The 15,824-nt window shown below is 44.5% G+C and overlaps 1 protein-coding gene across 3 annotated transcripts in view; it reads right to left on the bottom strand.

Annotated features, from left to right (window-relative positions):
* Map3k20 (mitogen-activated protein kinase kinase kinase 20) overlaps positions 1 to 15,824 on the bottom strand; it is a 158,924-nt gene that overhangs the window by 42,026 nt on the left and 101,074 nt on the right. For 2 of the 3 annotated variants that reach the window (XM_021151301.3, XM_029474337.2), the window contains exon 11: positions 9,690 to 9,825. In XM_021151301.3, the coding sequence (XP_021006960.1) occupies positions 9,690 to 9,825 (136 nt within the window). Of the gene's footprint in view, positions 1 to 617; positions 6,080 to 9,689; positions 9,826 to 15,824 lie in introns of those variants that run through there. The other variant, XM_021151312.3, reaches the window with a different exon arrangement.

The following is a 15,824-nucleotide window of genomic DNA, read 5'->3' on the forward strand; positions in this document are numbered from 1 at the left end:
TGTCTGCGAGTGTGTCGTTTTGACTTCTATATAATTTCCAAATGTTTTGCTACACATAATTGAGAAATAAGTATTTCTTGAATCAAGACTGCAAATGAAAGAACCAACACCTCCAGCTTTAATGTGCAAAGGAGAGCGGAGTTCTTGCTGCCAGGGCTGGCTCCTCACAATTGTGCCACAGGGAAGAGCCTGAACTCCGCCTCATGCTCACTCCAGCAGGAGTCTGCAGACGCTCACAAAGATCACTGAGTGGGGGGCTGGAACCGGGCGCTGCAGCAAGACGGTTTGAATTTGGCAAGACAGGGGAGAAGACTTAATGATCTGCAGCCACGCAGAGGGCCTCCCGTCTCCTTCATGTTTTCTGTACCTTGTTAACATATCAGTGCATCTGCTGCAGGTGACTTCTAAGCCTTTCTGTTTTCTTTGGGGATAAGGGGAAAAAAAAAGCCAACCCCTCGTGACTGCCCCTTCACTTTAGTAATCTATTATTTATACGCCACCAGACTCGAGGAGAGAAAAGCACTTGTGTGCATGTGTGTGACACTGATTTCGTCAAAGGATGCTGGGAATCCAGTCTAACAAAGATCTTATGTACACAGCGACACATAACAAAGGGATTTACTGTCAAAACGTTTATTGCAAAATGGAGTCTTAGAACAAAGGAAAGCCGAGAAAAGTTCACATCAGAATGAAATGTATGACGCCAACCTGGATTTCCGGATACATCGCGGACTCGGTGTGGGAATATCAGATCCCAACTATGAAGTCGGCAACTAAACAGCCTTACCACGCAGGAGAGCAGTTTAATCTTCCATACAGACATTGTACATGGCATTTGGCATAAGACTTGCTCAGAGTAACATGGCAACAGAGTGGAGGGGAGAAGACTGTAAGGCAGACACAGTGATGAAGCCTCCTACTGAAAGCTCACACTCCAAGGATAGAAATGGTTTCTGATAGCAGGTTTTCAGAGTGCAGAAGCAAAGTGTCCTGTTGGAACTAAGAGTGTTCTGCACACGCTATGAAACAGTTGCATCGGTGCCTGAACTGTAGTTTGAAATGATTATCCACATGCCAGAAAGTTTCTCACACAAGCAACAGAGTGCCCACAAAGTTGGGGTCTGAGAAAACATGGCCTGTCCTGGATGTCCTGGTAGACACCCATTTTTCAACCACAGAATGCTGTGTGGACAGCTGTCGGGCCGTGCTGCGTATAGCAGGGTGGGGCCTCTGCTGCAGTGTTATGGTCTACACAGGAAAACCACCTTACTCGGAAGCAGCAGAAGGTGCCTGATTATAGAAAGAATTACGCCTCACCGTGTGCTGTGGTACAGTGAACCTCAACCAGTCTCACAAGGCTGCCCAAGTCTAGTGTGACAAAAATCGTTTTTAAAATGTCGGTATTTAACTCAGACTAGGTCTAAAGACCATCTTTCATAAAGTTTTTGGCACACTGATGAAAACTAATGTATTAAAAAAATTTTTAAAAAGCCAGGCAGTGGTGGCACACACATTTAATCCCAGCACTTGGGAGGCAGAGGCAGACAGATTTCTGAGTTCAAGGCCAGCCTGGTCTACAAAGTGAGTTCCAGGACAGCCAGGGCTACACAGAGAAACCCTGTCTTGAAAAAAAACAAAACAAAACAAAACAAAAAAAAAAGGAAAAAAGAAAAAAAGAAAACTAAAGTTAAATACACGCATGGGAACTGGCAGGGAAATGGGTCCGAGTCTCTCCTAGACGCCACCCCTTCCCTAGTCCCTTTGATTTCAAAGGCGGCCAAGTGTGGCTACCTCAGCTGGTGTTCAAAGTCTAACAAATTCACTGCATGTTAAACAAAACAAAAAGTCCACTGGTTAAAAACCACAAACAGTCTTCAATATTTTCAGAGCATCAAAAGCAGTGTGCCAGGTGTCTCTGACCTTATCCCACTGCCTATTTGTGAAACATTCAAATGTGATTTTGCTTAAAAAAAAAAAAAAGTTAGGAAAAATTCCCTTTAAATGACTGCAGAATGACAGCAAGTCTGCCAGGGCTGTATTGTGTTGGAGTTACCGTAATGCAATCCTGTCACAGTGTTCTGACTAGCAACCTTGGGGGGGGGGGGTGGGGAGAGAAGAAATCATTTTCACAGACAGTGGTTTGAGAAAAAGCTACAGTTTCCTAACATGCAGAAAGTGTCCTTATTATTCTGAAAAGGCGTGGGTGATTTTGTTTGGGGGGAAAATCTAGAGATGGACCAGCAGATGTGTCAGGTTTAAGGAGCTTCACCACCGTGGGGACAGGACAATGCTGTGGAGATCGAGGATGGAAACTTCTTGGGGGGGGGTGTGTCCCTGGCAAACAGGATGCCACCAGTCTACAGTAAATGCTGGCTGGCCAAGGCGCATTACCTCTTAGCTGAGTACCACTAATAGATGTCCTCAAATTCAACATGTTAGCTTTACAAGTAAAGAGGGAAATGTTTTAGGGTGTCCGACCGACATTCATCACCACAGCCTGTAGCTCTAATTCTCATTCTGAACTTTGCATGTTTCAGGATTTCTTTAACTTCTGAATTGTGTTCTTTTGTAAGTCAGGACACTGGAACAAAATCAAACACTGATAATTGGCCATTTCAAAAACTGATCCGAGAAGTGAATTAGACTGTCTACACTAGCATCATTAGAAATTCTTCATGTAGCGAATAGGCATCTCTTATAAAATTAACTAAAGATTTGTAGTAGTTTTTACAGAAGGTGCGAGAATTCTATGGGTCCTGTTTATATGAGTCAGGTTTCAGGTATGTTTGCACATTTTAACACCACTAGATGAACACTTGATTTTAGCAGAAGTAAAGCGCCCAGTGGCGTATTCCGTGGTTCTAGACAGAGTGGTTGGAAGCTCTTCCCGGGGGCTCACTGTGCTCTGTGCTAAACCCTGTGATTTCTTCATGACAGTACTGAGTCGTGAACATGACTGCAATGTTGGTGGAGAAGAAGGCAGCAGTTAGGAGATGGGAGGGATGTGCTGGGGTGGTGCTCATCCTAGGCTGGGTATAGAACCCAGTAAGTTTCCCTTACTGGCACTACAATTTTTATATAGAATATGAATTAGATATTAATTTAAGAAATAGATTATTTCCATGCTCTATATGAGTTCTGAGCCAACTCTTGATTAGTGGGTGGTGAGGTTTATCTTCTTACATACAGGGCAGAACTCACCACTCTCAGAGGTCCCTGTACCTTCTCGGGCTCTGTAGCATCATCATGCAACAAAGAGTCTTTCCTGAGCATGCTTTCAAGACTCCTCCCTCTAGCCCCATCTTCCTTCCTTGCTCAATTTCCAGCACACACTTAGTGAATCCTGCCTTTCTGTGATGCTCAGTAGCGTGCATGCTCCAGGAGTGCAAAGGTTTTCACCTAGCTGTTCTCTAGAGTTTGGTTCACAGTGGGTCCCAGCGAAGGCTTGTTGAACGGGAGGCTTTCTTTTGGCCTGGGCAGTTGTGCAGGAGGCTCCTGAACCCACTGGCTCCCACTATGTCCTTCGTGTGTTCACAGCACGCTGGAAAAAGAAAATGCTAGGCATGCCTTCTGCTCCCTTCAAGATTTTCTGTTTGAGCAGCCTGGCTGCATGTCTAGAGTACACATGTGCAGAGGATTCCAGCAGGATGTGGGGTGAGGGGGAACCCTGACTGCTTAGGCAGCCTTTACCTGTCTGTAAACACCCAGCGCATGTGGATCTGGCATGGCACAAAGCTTCCAAGAGCAACTGAATTAAACTCTGTGCATTTTACATTCCTCATTTTTGCTCTCTTTATTTTTCATGAAAGCTATCTACTTTTAACTTCATACTTCTGAGCCAGTGTCACTTGCAATAGATAGTGTAGTGGTCCAGTGGGTTACAGAACCGACTTACTTCTCAGTGTCTCCTTTACGTGGCAACTAGCCATAGCTGGTGTTACCTGGCCCCTGGCATGGCCTGGTGCTAGGCTACGTGGTTACATACTTTCCTTCTGAAGTTTTTTCTTGTTATGTACTGTCATGGTAACAAAGGGTAAACAGCCTCAGAGATTAAATAGTCTACCTGAGACTGCACAGCAAACAGATACCAAGAAGAGCCCACTAGTTATTTCTTCCCAGATAAAGTTGTAATGCATGCTTTCCATCTTTGATGCTACCTTTCAGTCCTCACCGAGGATTAAAGGCCTGTCCTATCTCAAATTCCAAAAGACTTCATGACCAAACATACTTAGAAACATCATTAGTGATACCTAGTCCTTTCGTGAGATAGAGTCTTGCAATGTTGCTCATACATAGTCTTGCGACTTAGCTAATACTAAACCCACTACTGTCCTGCCTCAGCCTCTGAGGGCCAGGACTATGAACGTGAGCTGCCATGCCCACTTCATGTTACAGCTTCTATATAAAAAAGCCCACCAAAAATATTTAACTTACATTGTCAAATGAATGATACCAATTTCTGAGTTAGATTGATTAAAAACTTTTGCTTTAACTTTATCTAGTTGTAATTTTTATATGCGTTTATAGTTTAAATAAATTTTGGCTGCTAGTGCTAGCCTTCTTAGAGTGTCTCTGGGAAGCCTGGCCTTCACAGTAAGTGATACCTGAATCTATTTCTCTAACCAGCAGAACAGAGAACAGTAAAAAGAAAAGAAAGTGGGTGTGTTCGGGGAGGCTACATGTAACAAAAAGACCCCTTCAGGATGCACTTGTGTCTAAGAAGGATAATTTATCTTTCCTATTTAGAGTGGGTTTTTTTTTTCCTCTACATAGATTAAAATCTAATAGTGTTATTATGCACCTCTGGAAAACAAAGAAACAGTGTCGTTATTGCATGTAAAGAGCGGGCTTGCGCTCATCCTGTTCATGACTAGACACGTCCCTTTGGGACCATGTGCTTCTGTGTAAGGGACAAGCTAAGCCTAGGGTGACAGTGTGCTCTTGTTAGGATGCTTCCGGCCAGCACGGGGATGCAGGCGTGTAATGTTGTCTGCAGCCCACTTCAAACCAGAGTGTTTCTCCTTCAAATGGAACTACTGAGAACACCACTTGGGCTTTAATTCGAGGAACTGTGTGTTATCTAGCATTGAAGATTCTTGGCATTTAGGTATTTTTGAAGAGGTATTTTGTTATACTCTTCTTTCATTTCACCTCAGGTTTTCGTTTCGTTTTGTTTTGTTTTGTTTTCCTGGATTTTATAGTTGCCAATCACCTCTGCCATTAGAATGTGCTGTACAAGGAAGGAACCTTGGTATGCTGGGGAAGGATCAAGTGTCAGAGTGGAGTCGGCAGCAGAGTGCTTGCTTGAAATGGACATTTCTTAACCAACTGAGTGAAAGGATTAAGTACAGTCAGATACAAACTACAGAGCATGCACTTTAAAAAGAAAAAGCCCAAATGTCACTAGCTCTAGAACATGATATGTGTGTAATCACGTATTTCTATAACCAGGCACCACACTCGCTGATAAATATGCCTTTAACTTATTTCCCCGCCCGTTTCTGAGCGCAAAAGCAAAGTCACACTGATGAGGGAAACGCCCTGAACAAACTCGGCCTAAGGCACAGGCGCAGTGCTGGGGGCTCTGCCTCCCTATGCTGCTCTTTGGCATAGACTGAGATAACACATTTCTTCTGTTCTTCTAAACAAAACAAAACAAAACAACGAAATAAAGCATTTTCACGCTTATTCCTTTCTGGTGTCATTCACTATTATCCACATCATTCTCAGCATCGTCACCATCATGGTCATCATCGTCACCTTCTGACAGGTCAAAGTCACTGAACCCCAGGGCCATGTTGACTTTCTTCCCTCTCCTCTTACATGTGGTTTTGGATGAATTCTGCTTGGCTTGCATGTTTATCTGCATCCCAGAATGCAGCACAGCTCCTGCTTTGTTCATTGAGAAGACATCCCCAAAGCCCATGAGCATCATGGCCTGCAGGCCTGGGTTCATGCCATGGCCCTCCCCGTTACTTGCTGCAGTGATCTGGCATGACATCTCTGCACTGTTTGACTCCTCTGTTTTAGATTCAAAGTAAGACTCCTCAGACATTCTTGCAGAGAGAGGCAAGAGAAGCTATCAAAGGGAAGAAAGGACAGAAGTGAAAAGAGAAATTAATACCAATTTCAGTCATGGGACAGATACCACAAAATTAGTTGGTACCACGCAGCAGGTGAGTGACGAGGACGTTTTAACAGTGGACCTGGCACCAGTGTATTGGCGGTAATTTATAAGTGACAGGGTAAATCATAACGGAGATCTCGCAAAGCACCACACTGAGCCCGATTGCAGATGATCAGGAAGGTGCCAGTGTTAAGTCCTTGCTTTGCTTAAAATAACGTAGTTTTGAGGGTGTCTCTTAATTTTTCCCAATTTCATTTCCAGACAGAAACATTTGATTGACCATTATATTAATTTAAAAAAGGAAGAAATGAAGCAAAGATTAAATCTCAAGTAAAAAAAAAAAATCAGAAACCCCATTCCAAGGAAGAGCGCAGAGGAAGGATAAAAGCAGTTTGGCTGCAGGTGTGTGTGTGCACGTGTGAGTGTGTGTGCGCGTGCATGCAGCTGGGACAGTGCTTTGAGCACACTCTGAAGAGGACGTTACTTGCTTCCATTTGTTACTGACTCGGGCCAGATCCAGCACTGTTTAATTTATTCATGTTATTATATAATTCACTTGGGAGTAAATTCGAGATCCCGTCTTTAAGTCAGTTATGGTGAACCTGTGGAGACTGTGGGAGACGGCTCTTAGCCTGTCTCCTTGCTGCAGCCCCCGACACCCGAGTCTCCTTCCAGTGGAACTGGCCTACGCGGTCTTTCTCATGTTGTCACAGTGGTCATAACTCTCAGATGAACTCTGCATGCTGGCTGTGAAGGTACAGGATACTTACTAGGGTTTTTTTAATCTTAAGATTAAAAAATCCCCATATCTATTATTGTTGCAGGCACATGCATGCCACAGGCGTGTGTGTAGCCCTCAGAGGACAACTTTTGGGAATTGGTTCTCTCCTGCCTCTTTAGGTTTTTGGCACTCAGGTGATCAGGCTTGTTTGGCAAGTGCTTCTAGTGACAGAACCATCTTGATGGCCCAATTTCCTAATTTATGTTACTGATGGAGATAAGTTTTCATTTCATTTAGTTTTTATTTGAGACAGGGTTTCTTTATGTAGGCCAGGCTGTCCCGGAACTTGTTCTGTAGACCAAGCTGACCTCGATCTCTGAGATCCATCTGCCTCTGCCTCCCTAGTGCTGGGATTAAAGGCGTGTGCCACCACTGCTTGGCGGAGATAAATTCTCAAAAGCCAGCTCATTCTATTAGAGAAGAATTTTGGCATTTTGGGCTCAGAATCAAGGTCCTGTGGTCCACCTGGCCAGCTTCAGATCCTTACTGGTGGGGCAGGGCCTCACTCTCTAAGGCTCCATTTATTCCCTTCCCACATTCTCAAATTGGTTTTTCAATGGACAGAAACCCTTTGTTGCTTATTTATTTTATTACTGCCAAGGTCTTTTCTCACATTATGTTAGGGTCTAAAGAGATCCATAAATATTTCTTAAATAAGAGTTTATCTCTAATTTTTTTTTACAGCGAGCCACAGCAATAATTAGAAATAAGTCTTATTTCTATTTATGCACAGAGAACTCATCTTTCCAAGTGCCTTTAATATTTCAGTTTTAGGAAGGAAAATAGTACCCCTGAAATCAATCTGATAGTATTCTTATGCAGCTGTGTAAAAGTTAGACTGTTATTTAAGATGAAGCTACCTATAAAAAAAAAAGCCCCGTTTTTCCCCCTTTAAAAAGATTTCTTTTTCTCTCAGCAGTCTAGTTATAAACCAACTAGAGATTGAAGTGAGGATAAAAGAAAACAGCTACTAATAAAATACCCGAGCACAAACTCCTTTTCCTTAGAAGCACCAGCTCTAGGCAGAGGAGACATTGAAAGCAAGTGTTATAAACAAAAAGCCTTAGGCCTCACAAGTAAAAAGGGAGGGGCCCTCGCAGGGACTGCATCATGCTGTCTGGGGACCTCGCAGGGACTGCATCATGCTGTCCCCAGTTAGCTGGTAGCTTGTGAAGCACTTCCCCCAAACCAAGGCTTCTGGGGTTAAAACACAAGCGCACAACCTACCAAGCACCTGTCGAGTATTACCCTTTATCACACAACTGTGTTACCAGCAGCAATAATATGTGTAAGGCAGCCCATAATTTCTTAGCAAGGCTGACGCCAGTAAACCAAGGCGAGGCTCTGAGGCATACTCTAATAAGCGGTGGAAAGTTTTCTTGACAATAAGACATTTAGAAAGAGTCGAGCCATGCAGTGCTTTACAGTTAAGGTTTCAATGCACATAAAAAGCATAACAACACAGCTTCCTAGCCTTCAGCAGATGGGCCATAGGGACAAGGCTGTGCTCTGCCGCTCCCACCTGCCTGCAAGAAGCAGGACTCTTTTACGGAGCTCTGAGTGCTACACTCTGCTGGCACCAACTCAGCCTGAACAGGAACCTGCCCCGCCCCCTTTATCCCTTCTTTGAGAATCTGGTTCAATTCACAGGACTTGCTAACAAAAGTGAGGTACCCTTATAATATCTCATGCCAGTCTTATGTATAGCAACTCAGTTCTTACCTCGGCATTCCTGGGATTTACCAAAGACATTTTTGAAAAGGGTAAATGTGTAGCATGTAAATGCACTCTCCTTTTTGGGGATGAGGAGTGCCAGATTGTGTCTCCATAGGAATTGGAAATGGAGACGGACTCTCCTGTTCTTTAGATATTGGAAGACATTTTGCAGCCTGTCACCTGCTGCTCAGTGGAGGTTAAGACTTGTCTAGATAGGTCTTTGAGGAACACACAATGAAGGGTGTTCGGTGCTTTCTCTTTTTTTTTCTTGGTCTATTTGTCAATAACTTTATTTTGAATCTCTTGCTCCTTGTGATTTTAAGTGGACCGTTCTCGTCCACTGAAAATCCTAGAAAACCAATCCTAAGCTTTTACTTGATCCCTAAAAGTCACTCTATTTCAGATCTCAAGGATGATGGAACGAGATGCATGATTTAACGCTAAGTTCAAGCTCAAGGCTAACGCATGAGTGGGCAGTGCTGCTCCATACTTGGGAAGGAGCAAGGGTCTTCCCAGAGGTAGAGCAAGTGGGTTGCCTGTCCCAGGAGAGGCCTTCTCCCCATTTGATGCTTCTCCTACTCATGGCACTAAATCCATAAGGAATATTAATGCCTGCCATCTCTATGTCAGCAGGCCAGCTCAATCTTAGAAAATGTGCTTAAGTTCTGACACACCCAAGGCATTCCTTGCAATGAGTTATTAATTACTGGTGGCCTCTAAGGGCATTCCCTCAGTGTTCTTAGGGCTTAACGGATGGTCTAAACACATTAGACTTTACTCTTGTAATTTTAACATACAAATAAATTCAGTTCTTAAGGAAATAACAGTTCCTAAGGAAAGATACAGAGGAGGTATTTTCTTTTAAATAGGTTTTTTTTTTCCCTTTTAAATCTCTGGCATTTGGTGTTTCATACTTATTACTACCAATGAAGGCCTTTAGTTCTCAGGAGCAGGGCAGAGCAGGGCAGGGCAGGGCACCGCAGGGTTGGGGGTGGGGCGGAGTGTGGCCATGCTGTCCCGTGCTCAGCGTGCATGCTGCGGGAAGTCACCAGGTGGCGTACTCACCGGGGTGTTGGACTGCTCCGTCAGCTTCTGCTCCCACATCTTGAGACGTCTCTCCCGTTCTTTGAGCTCCTGCTCTTTAAAGCTGAGATCTCGCTCTAGTTTCTTCAGTCGCTCAAGGGTTGCCTCAATTTCACACCTGCAGAGAGAGAGAATTCAGTGAGTCTCCACTGCTGCCCGGCCCGTGGGTGCTCAGTGGATCCATAGGAGGGCTAACTAGATAAAAAGCTAGGGTGTGGGTTTTGAAATTGGCCAGGAACCAGCCAGAGCAGCAGGACTCTTTCTTATCCTTCAAAACCAACAGGTGGTTCCTAGTTGGGAAAAACCAACTCAGAGCATTTTCACAAAGCACTGAAGAGCGACCTAGCGACCATTTTTCTCCCCAAACAGCCCCAAGAAATGGGTACTGGTCTGTACTGTGGATGGGAAAATGACATCAGGTTGTATATACACAGGGCGAACTACGGGGCTGACACTCTTGCTCACTGAGTGGCTCAGTGAGGCTCTTTAACCTGGGATTTCTTTGGCTGAAGGGATGTCAGTTTAAGATGCCAGGGCTCTCCGATGTGCTTCATCCTGAGAATCCCTGGGCCTGCTTGCTGAAAACAGTAAAACACAGATGCCCAAGGATACCATGGAGAAAGAACACTAGTGGCCGGCTGGGTGAGGCCTGCCTGCTTCCACTATTTAACAAACACAGACAACTTTTTTCTCCATTTTTCTTTTACTGAAAATAGATAATTTTTCATACAATATATTCTGATTATGCTTTCTCCTTTCCCTAACTCCTCTGAAATTTTTCCACCTCAACCAAGTTCACATCCTCTATGTCTCCTCAGAAAATAAACAGGCACCTAAAGAATGGTTGTAAAATAAAATACGTTAAAATAAAAAAAGGCAAACTGGAATAAGACAAACCAAACAAACAGGAGGAAAAAAAAAAGCCAAAGAAAAAGTGCAAGAAACACATAAAGGTGTACACACACACACACACACACACACACACACACACACATGAATCTCATACAAATAATTTTTATAATCTAGAAAGCATGGAATACTTGTCCAGAGAGATTCTGAGTCTCTTTTCAACTCGAGACTTTTAAAGGCAGTTCTTTCCCTCCTGTCTAGGACACTCTGCCCGGTAACAGAAACTGTTCCTTACAGAAACGGAAACTGGCACGATGTCTGGGCACAAACTTTTCCTCCTTCAGGGCTGTCACAATGTTAATGTCTAAATTTATGCTCTGAGAACTGGAAGTTCTCTGCCTTGAGTTTCTGAAGAGTTTGCACATGAGCTATGAGCCATGTAATGAGAGATGAAAGGGCGTGGTGTGTGTGTGTGTGTGTGTGACATGCAGAGAGGCAGGCAGGAAGGAAGACAGGAAGGCTAAAGGGCAACGCCTCTGCTGTCCTGCAAGGACTTTCTGGTTAGCTGCTGAGACAAGCCTGTACTACACACTCCATCTTCACAGTGAGACCTTAATGTGGAGGGAAGGCACATGTGCCCCAGAGCTCAGTTGCTGGAGCTTTCCCAGTCCTGTCCTCGGGTTTCCAGGGAAGGACAGAATACACGGCCATCTCAGTCTACTCCTATGCATTAAAGCTGAGTTCCATGGCTCGAGGGGCAGCTTGGAGGTGGGACTGCATTTGAACCCAAAGGTTCTCTTCCCTGCATCTATGAAGAGCCCCTCAGCATAAGGAGGCTTCAGTGCAGACTCTGTGTACCCCAGTTCCTTTGACTGGGGCCTTGTGAGAAAGCATGGAGAGACAATAAGTCACAGTACAGTCCCAAGAGAAGTCACAAAAGCAGAAATCTTTTAGAATTATGACTTTATCATAAAGATACAAGTTTAATTCTTAATATTTCTGACAAAAATATTGTGCCAATTCATGAAAAAGTTTGTTTTAACTATTCAAATGGAAGATTGAAGAGAAAAACTCAGTATGGAACTCCTTATAGTGAACGTCCATCACAAAAAAAGAATCGGCCACTTTGAGCCATTGAGAGGGTCACTGGGTGGCAAGCAGGTCACCAAGGTGGGCATACTTGGTGGTGGGATGGCCTGGGCCACTTGTCTGTGTGACACTCGATAAGCTTGTCCTAACTCTCCTGCCAATGAGACCCATCCCCTGGGAGCTTGCTGCTTTTGGTCAGGATGAATGGCCAGCACTCTGTCTTGCTTATAATTAAATCCAAGCCCTCATCTCAAATTCTGGCTCAGGGAGCCCACTGTGATATTGAGCCCTTGTGGAAAAACAGATCAACAGTTAAGTAAGCTGAAGGCTGTGATAGAAACATGCCAACTAGGAAGATGAGCTTCCTTAATCTGCCCTGCAGGCCCAGAATCCCAGCACTGCTCTCTCTCCCTCTGGAACACAGTGAGAGAGTGGCCTAAACCCAAGGACATGAAAAGATATCCCCTCTCTACCTTGTTGCTGTCTTTGCTTTGTGCATCTGTTTGATGCAGTTAGAAAACCTTCCCATTCTTAAACCCCAGTCGTTGAAAACTGGTTCTCTCAAATCTGATCCAGCCAGGGTTGGTTTCAACTAATATCAACTTTTCCTTTGCAGGCAATGAACTGTAACTATTCTTTCATTAGAAAGATTCACTGTGAAATCACAGGTCAAACTGAAGAAACAGCCACGTGGCTCCTATATTGCATGGTAAGTAGAAGTGTATTAGAGTTGAACACGTGATGGGTCCTCATATCCAAATTGCAAGGACTCCAGTTTTGATCTCTGCTTTTTATTCTCAAAAGGCATGTCATAGTGACAGTACTTTGGCCGCCATGGAAAACCAACTAAATGTTTTTAATAGGCAAAACTTGAATGCTCCATTTCAGGCCCTTGGCTCATTCACAGTTGGCATTCACTGCTGCGGGTTTGTGCGGTCTCACGTGGTAAGGGTCCCACGTGATAACAACAACGGGAAGCTGAAGCATGGGGACTCAGGTTCTGTTCCGACTGCACGGACATCAGTGGGAGGAGCAGCCTTACTAATCAGGGTACCTCCCCCCATTCTTTAATACCAGGTCATTTCATTTGGCATCTTCAAGGTCTGGGGTTTGTCTCTGCTGGTGAGATGGGTTCTGTGATGTTACCCAGGCTGGGCCTGCACTTGTGGCCCTTCATTTGGCCTCAGCCTCTGGAGTAGGTGGGTCTACAGGCATGTATTACTCTCCCCAGCTTTCACCTTGAAGTATTTTAAACATTATACTTATCACTCAGCTAATCCAGACTTAATGTAGAAGTTTGAACAAATGGGAAAACACCCTCCCTCTGCGACCCGCTGGCTCTCTGCTGCATTCTGCAGTGTGCATGGGCATACACAATACTGTACACTAGTTTTTGTTTTTAATACCACCATTTTGAATAAAGCAGCCTGTGGCCTCCATGTTAAGCTCATTTCTCAGATCCATTGCTCAGAACTCCTGGGTGGGGATGCACCCTGCTAGGTGTGGAGACACCTTTTCTGAAAGCAGTTCGTTTATTACACAAACTTCTGTCTCCAGCCTTGGCATCTAAAAGGGGTTGTCTGAACAAGTCCCCACACATTCTGTAAAAGCCTTCACACTGATTTGGCCTGTAATAAAGCCATAGTAGCAGGACTTCTGGGGCAAAGCCCTTGTACGTTTTTAGGGCAGCCAAAATAAATAAATAAATAAATAAATAAAGAATGTACGAGGAAGCCATTTAGCACCGCTTAGCTTTGTAGTGTGAAATTCTGACAGATCTCATGAGTTATTCTCCCTTTTGCTTGTTTGCTAAGTGAAGCTGAAGATTTTCCATGTGCTTGTTAGCTATTCGACCTCCTTTTAATTTAAATTTTTTATTTATTTAATTTAAATTAATTTGTCAGGCTAGCATGCATAAGAATGCGCTCCGTCCTGGCATTTTCATGAGGCACTGGACTGTGTGCTCACTTGTTCTTCACTCCTGCGGGCCTCCCTCCTCCCTGCTCTAAACCAGCCCTTGCCTGTGCTCCCCGTGCTCCCCGTGCTCCCTGTCCCACACACTCTGAGGCCTTCTCTATCTCCCACCTCACTCAAAGTTCTTCCTCCCTGTCATGAATCTCTTTTTAGCTCTGCAACCCACACCCAGGTGCACGTAAAAATACACATGGAGTTTTATTTTGTGTATGTGTGGTGCTATTCCTGTGGGTATGCACTGGTTGGTGTGCATATGCAAGTGTGTGTGTGTGTGTGTGTGTGTGTGTGTGTAAACAGAGGTTGATGTCAGGTATTTCCTCAATCCCTCTCCACTTTATTTTTTTAAGGTAGGGCCTCTCATTGAACTTGAAACTCACCGATTTGACTAGGCTGGCCAGCCAGCAAGCATCACGGATCTGCCTGTCTCTGCCTCCCCAGCAGGGGGATTATACATCCCACTGAGCCAGCTTCACACACACACACACACACACACACACACACACACACTTAGTTTCTGCATATAACAGAGGAGTGGTGTCTGCAATCCATATTTCATTTAACATAACGATTTCCAGTTCTATTTATTTTCCTGAAAACTTCACAATTCCATCTTTCTTTACAACTGCATGACATTTTCTTGTGCCACATTTTCTTTATTCTGCTGATGGTCACCTAGATGGGTTTCGTTTCCTGGCTGTTGTGTATAGTGCAGCGATACACACGGATGTGCAAGTGTCTTAGTGATATGTTAACTTTGTCCTTTCGGTGTCCTGGCCATGATGAGAAAGGACTAAACCTCCAAACTGCAAGCCAGCCCCAGTTAAATGCTTTCTTTTATAAGAGTTGCTGTGGTCACCGTGTCTCTTCACACAATGACACATTAAGGAGTATGGCTGAGTTGTATGGACGTTCACATTTTGTCTCTTTGAGGAATCTCCACCCTGATCTGCACAGTGGTGGCACAAGTTTACTCTCTGCCAGCAAGCAGTGAAGGATCTTTCTCCCCACATCCTCACCAACATCATTATTTTCCTTGATGATAGCACTATTCTATTTCTTCTTTACTGTTTAGAACTAAAGTGCTTCTTGGAAGGTAGGAGTTGCAGCGCGGTCAGGGACCCGGGAGAGCTGCTCAGAGGATTCTTGAGACCTGGTTTTCAAGATCGCACCACGCCAGACGGCACCACGCCAGACGGCACCACGCCAGATGGCAGCATGACAGAGCTAGCTTTTCTATCCTCATCCCCTCAGAAGAACATATAGTTTTCCTGACGTTTTATGGCACATGGGCTGTGGGATGAAGCCAGAGGCAGAATTTATTATTATTTTGAAGAGATTTGTTTTTATGTGTATCTGCATGTGTCTACTTGCTCATGCATGCATGTGGGTGGGGTCTCAGAGACGCCAAAAGAAGGCAATGCATGGCCCGGAGCTGGAGAGCCAGTGTTTCCTGAGCCTCCTGATGTGGGTGCTGGGAACTAAGTGCAGTCATCCGAAGGAGAAGCAAGTGCTCTTAGCTGCTGAGCCATCTTTTCAGCAGCGTGCATTTACTATTTTTTTTACATGAATTAGTAAATACATTCTAACTTTTTCCTAGTTCTATTTTTAATGTAATAAATATTGCCAGATACGACTCATTTAAACAAAAATTTCTTGGGGTCCCCATTAATTTTTAAGAGTGAAATAGAGGTGTTGGAGAGATGGTTTTCTGGGTAGGGACATGTGCTATACAGGCACGAGGACCTGGGTTGGGATCCTGGCACACACACAGCTGGGCATGGCAGTGCTTGCATAGAGTCACAGCACTGTCTGTGCCAGGCCGAGACATGAGGGTCACTGGGACTGGCCAGCCCTAGCCTACCTACTGGTTCAAGGACCAAGACTGTGATAGGGAAGGTCCTCCCTCTCTTTCTGCACACACATGTGTTCACCTGCATACACACGTGCATATAACACCTGCATGTACACCCACATGAATATAAACTCAGGGCCTCTCTGTTTCTGCACACTTGCATACACATGTGGGCATACAACACCCCCATGCACACACACATGAATATAAACTCAGGGCCTCTCTGTTTCTGCACACACGTGTGTATACTTGCATACACATGTGGGCATACAACACCCCCATGCACACACACATGAATATAAACCCACCCTACACATAAACATACTGAAAGTGAACTGGCGTCCTAGACACAA

Source organism: Mus caroli, unplaced genomic scaffold (assembly GCF_978045245.1).
Source record: "Mus caroli unplaced genomic scaffold, Mus_caroli_1 scaffold_2, whole genome shotgun sequence".
In the NCBI taxonomy this organism is placed as follows: Eukaryota; Metazoa; Chordata; class Mammalia; order Rodentia; family Muridae; genus Mus; species Mus caroli.